Genomic DNA, 385 nt, shown 5'->3' with positions numbered 1-385 from the left:
GGGGGCCCTGGGGGGGCCTTGGGGGCGGGTCCCCCTGTGCGCTCGGGAATCGGCAGCTCAGATGGGTGGGCAGGCAGGGGAGCTGTGAAGAAGTACTGATGCAGAAGGGCCTGGGGTGGTGAGTAAGGGACAGCAGAAGAAAACCAGTCACCTCCCTGTCCCCAGCCTCAGGCTGAGGGTGACTGTTAACTTCTTCCTTCACCCACTCATGCCTCTAGCTGACTCGGAAGAGCTTTCCTGGGTGCCCACTGTGTCTGAAGCTCTGTTCCGGAGGCTGGGGACACAGCAGTTACCAAAGCAAACAAAAGCTCTGCCTTTTGACATAGGCGGAGGGGCAGGGGGAAGATAATAAACAAGAAAATGGAGTAAAATATACAGTATGTCA

At 56.6% G+C, this 385-nt stretch overlaps 1 protein-coding gene across 1 annotated transcript in view; it reads right to left on the bottom strand.

Moving 5' to 3' along the window:
• Window positions 1-6: 6 nt before the first annotated feature.
• LOC103583794 (cyclin-dependent kinase 20-like) overlaps window positions 7-385 on the bottom strand; it is a gene marked incomplete at its 3' end in the record, with an annotated part of 3,305 nt that continues 2,926 nt past the window's right edge. Inside the window, exon 3 of the mRNA XM_008565020.1 lies at window positions 7-110. Within this exon, the coding sequence (XP_008563242.1) occupies window positions 7-110 (104 nt within the window). The remainder of the gene's footprint in view (window positions 111-385) is intronic.

The sequence above is a fragment of the Galeopterus variegatus genome, unplaced genomic scaffold (assembly GCF_000696425.1).
Source record: "Galeopterus variegatus unplaced genomic scaffold, G_variegatus-3.0.2 Scaffold28406, whole genome shotgun sequence".
NCBI classification, from domain to species: Eukaryota; Metazoa; Chordata; class Mammalia; order Dermoptera; family Cynocephalidae; genus Galeopterus; species Galeopterus variegatus.
This window is presented reverse-complemented; position numbering and strand designations above follow the sequence as displayed.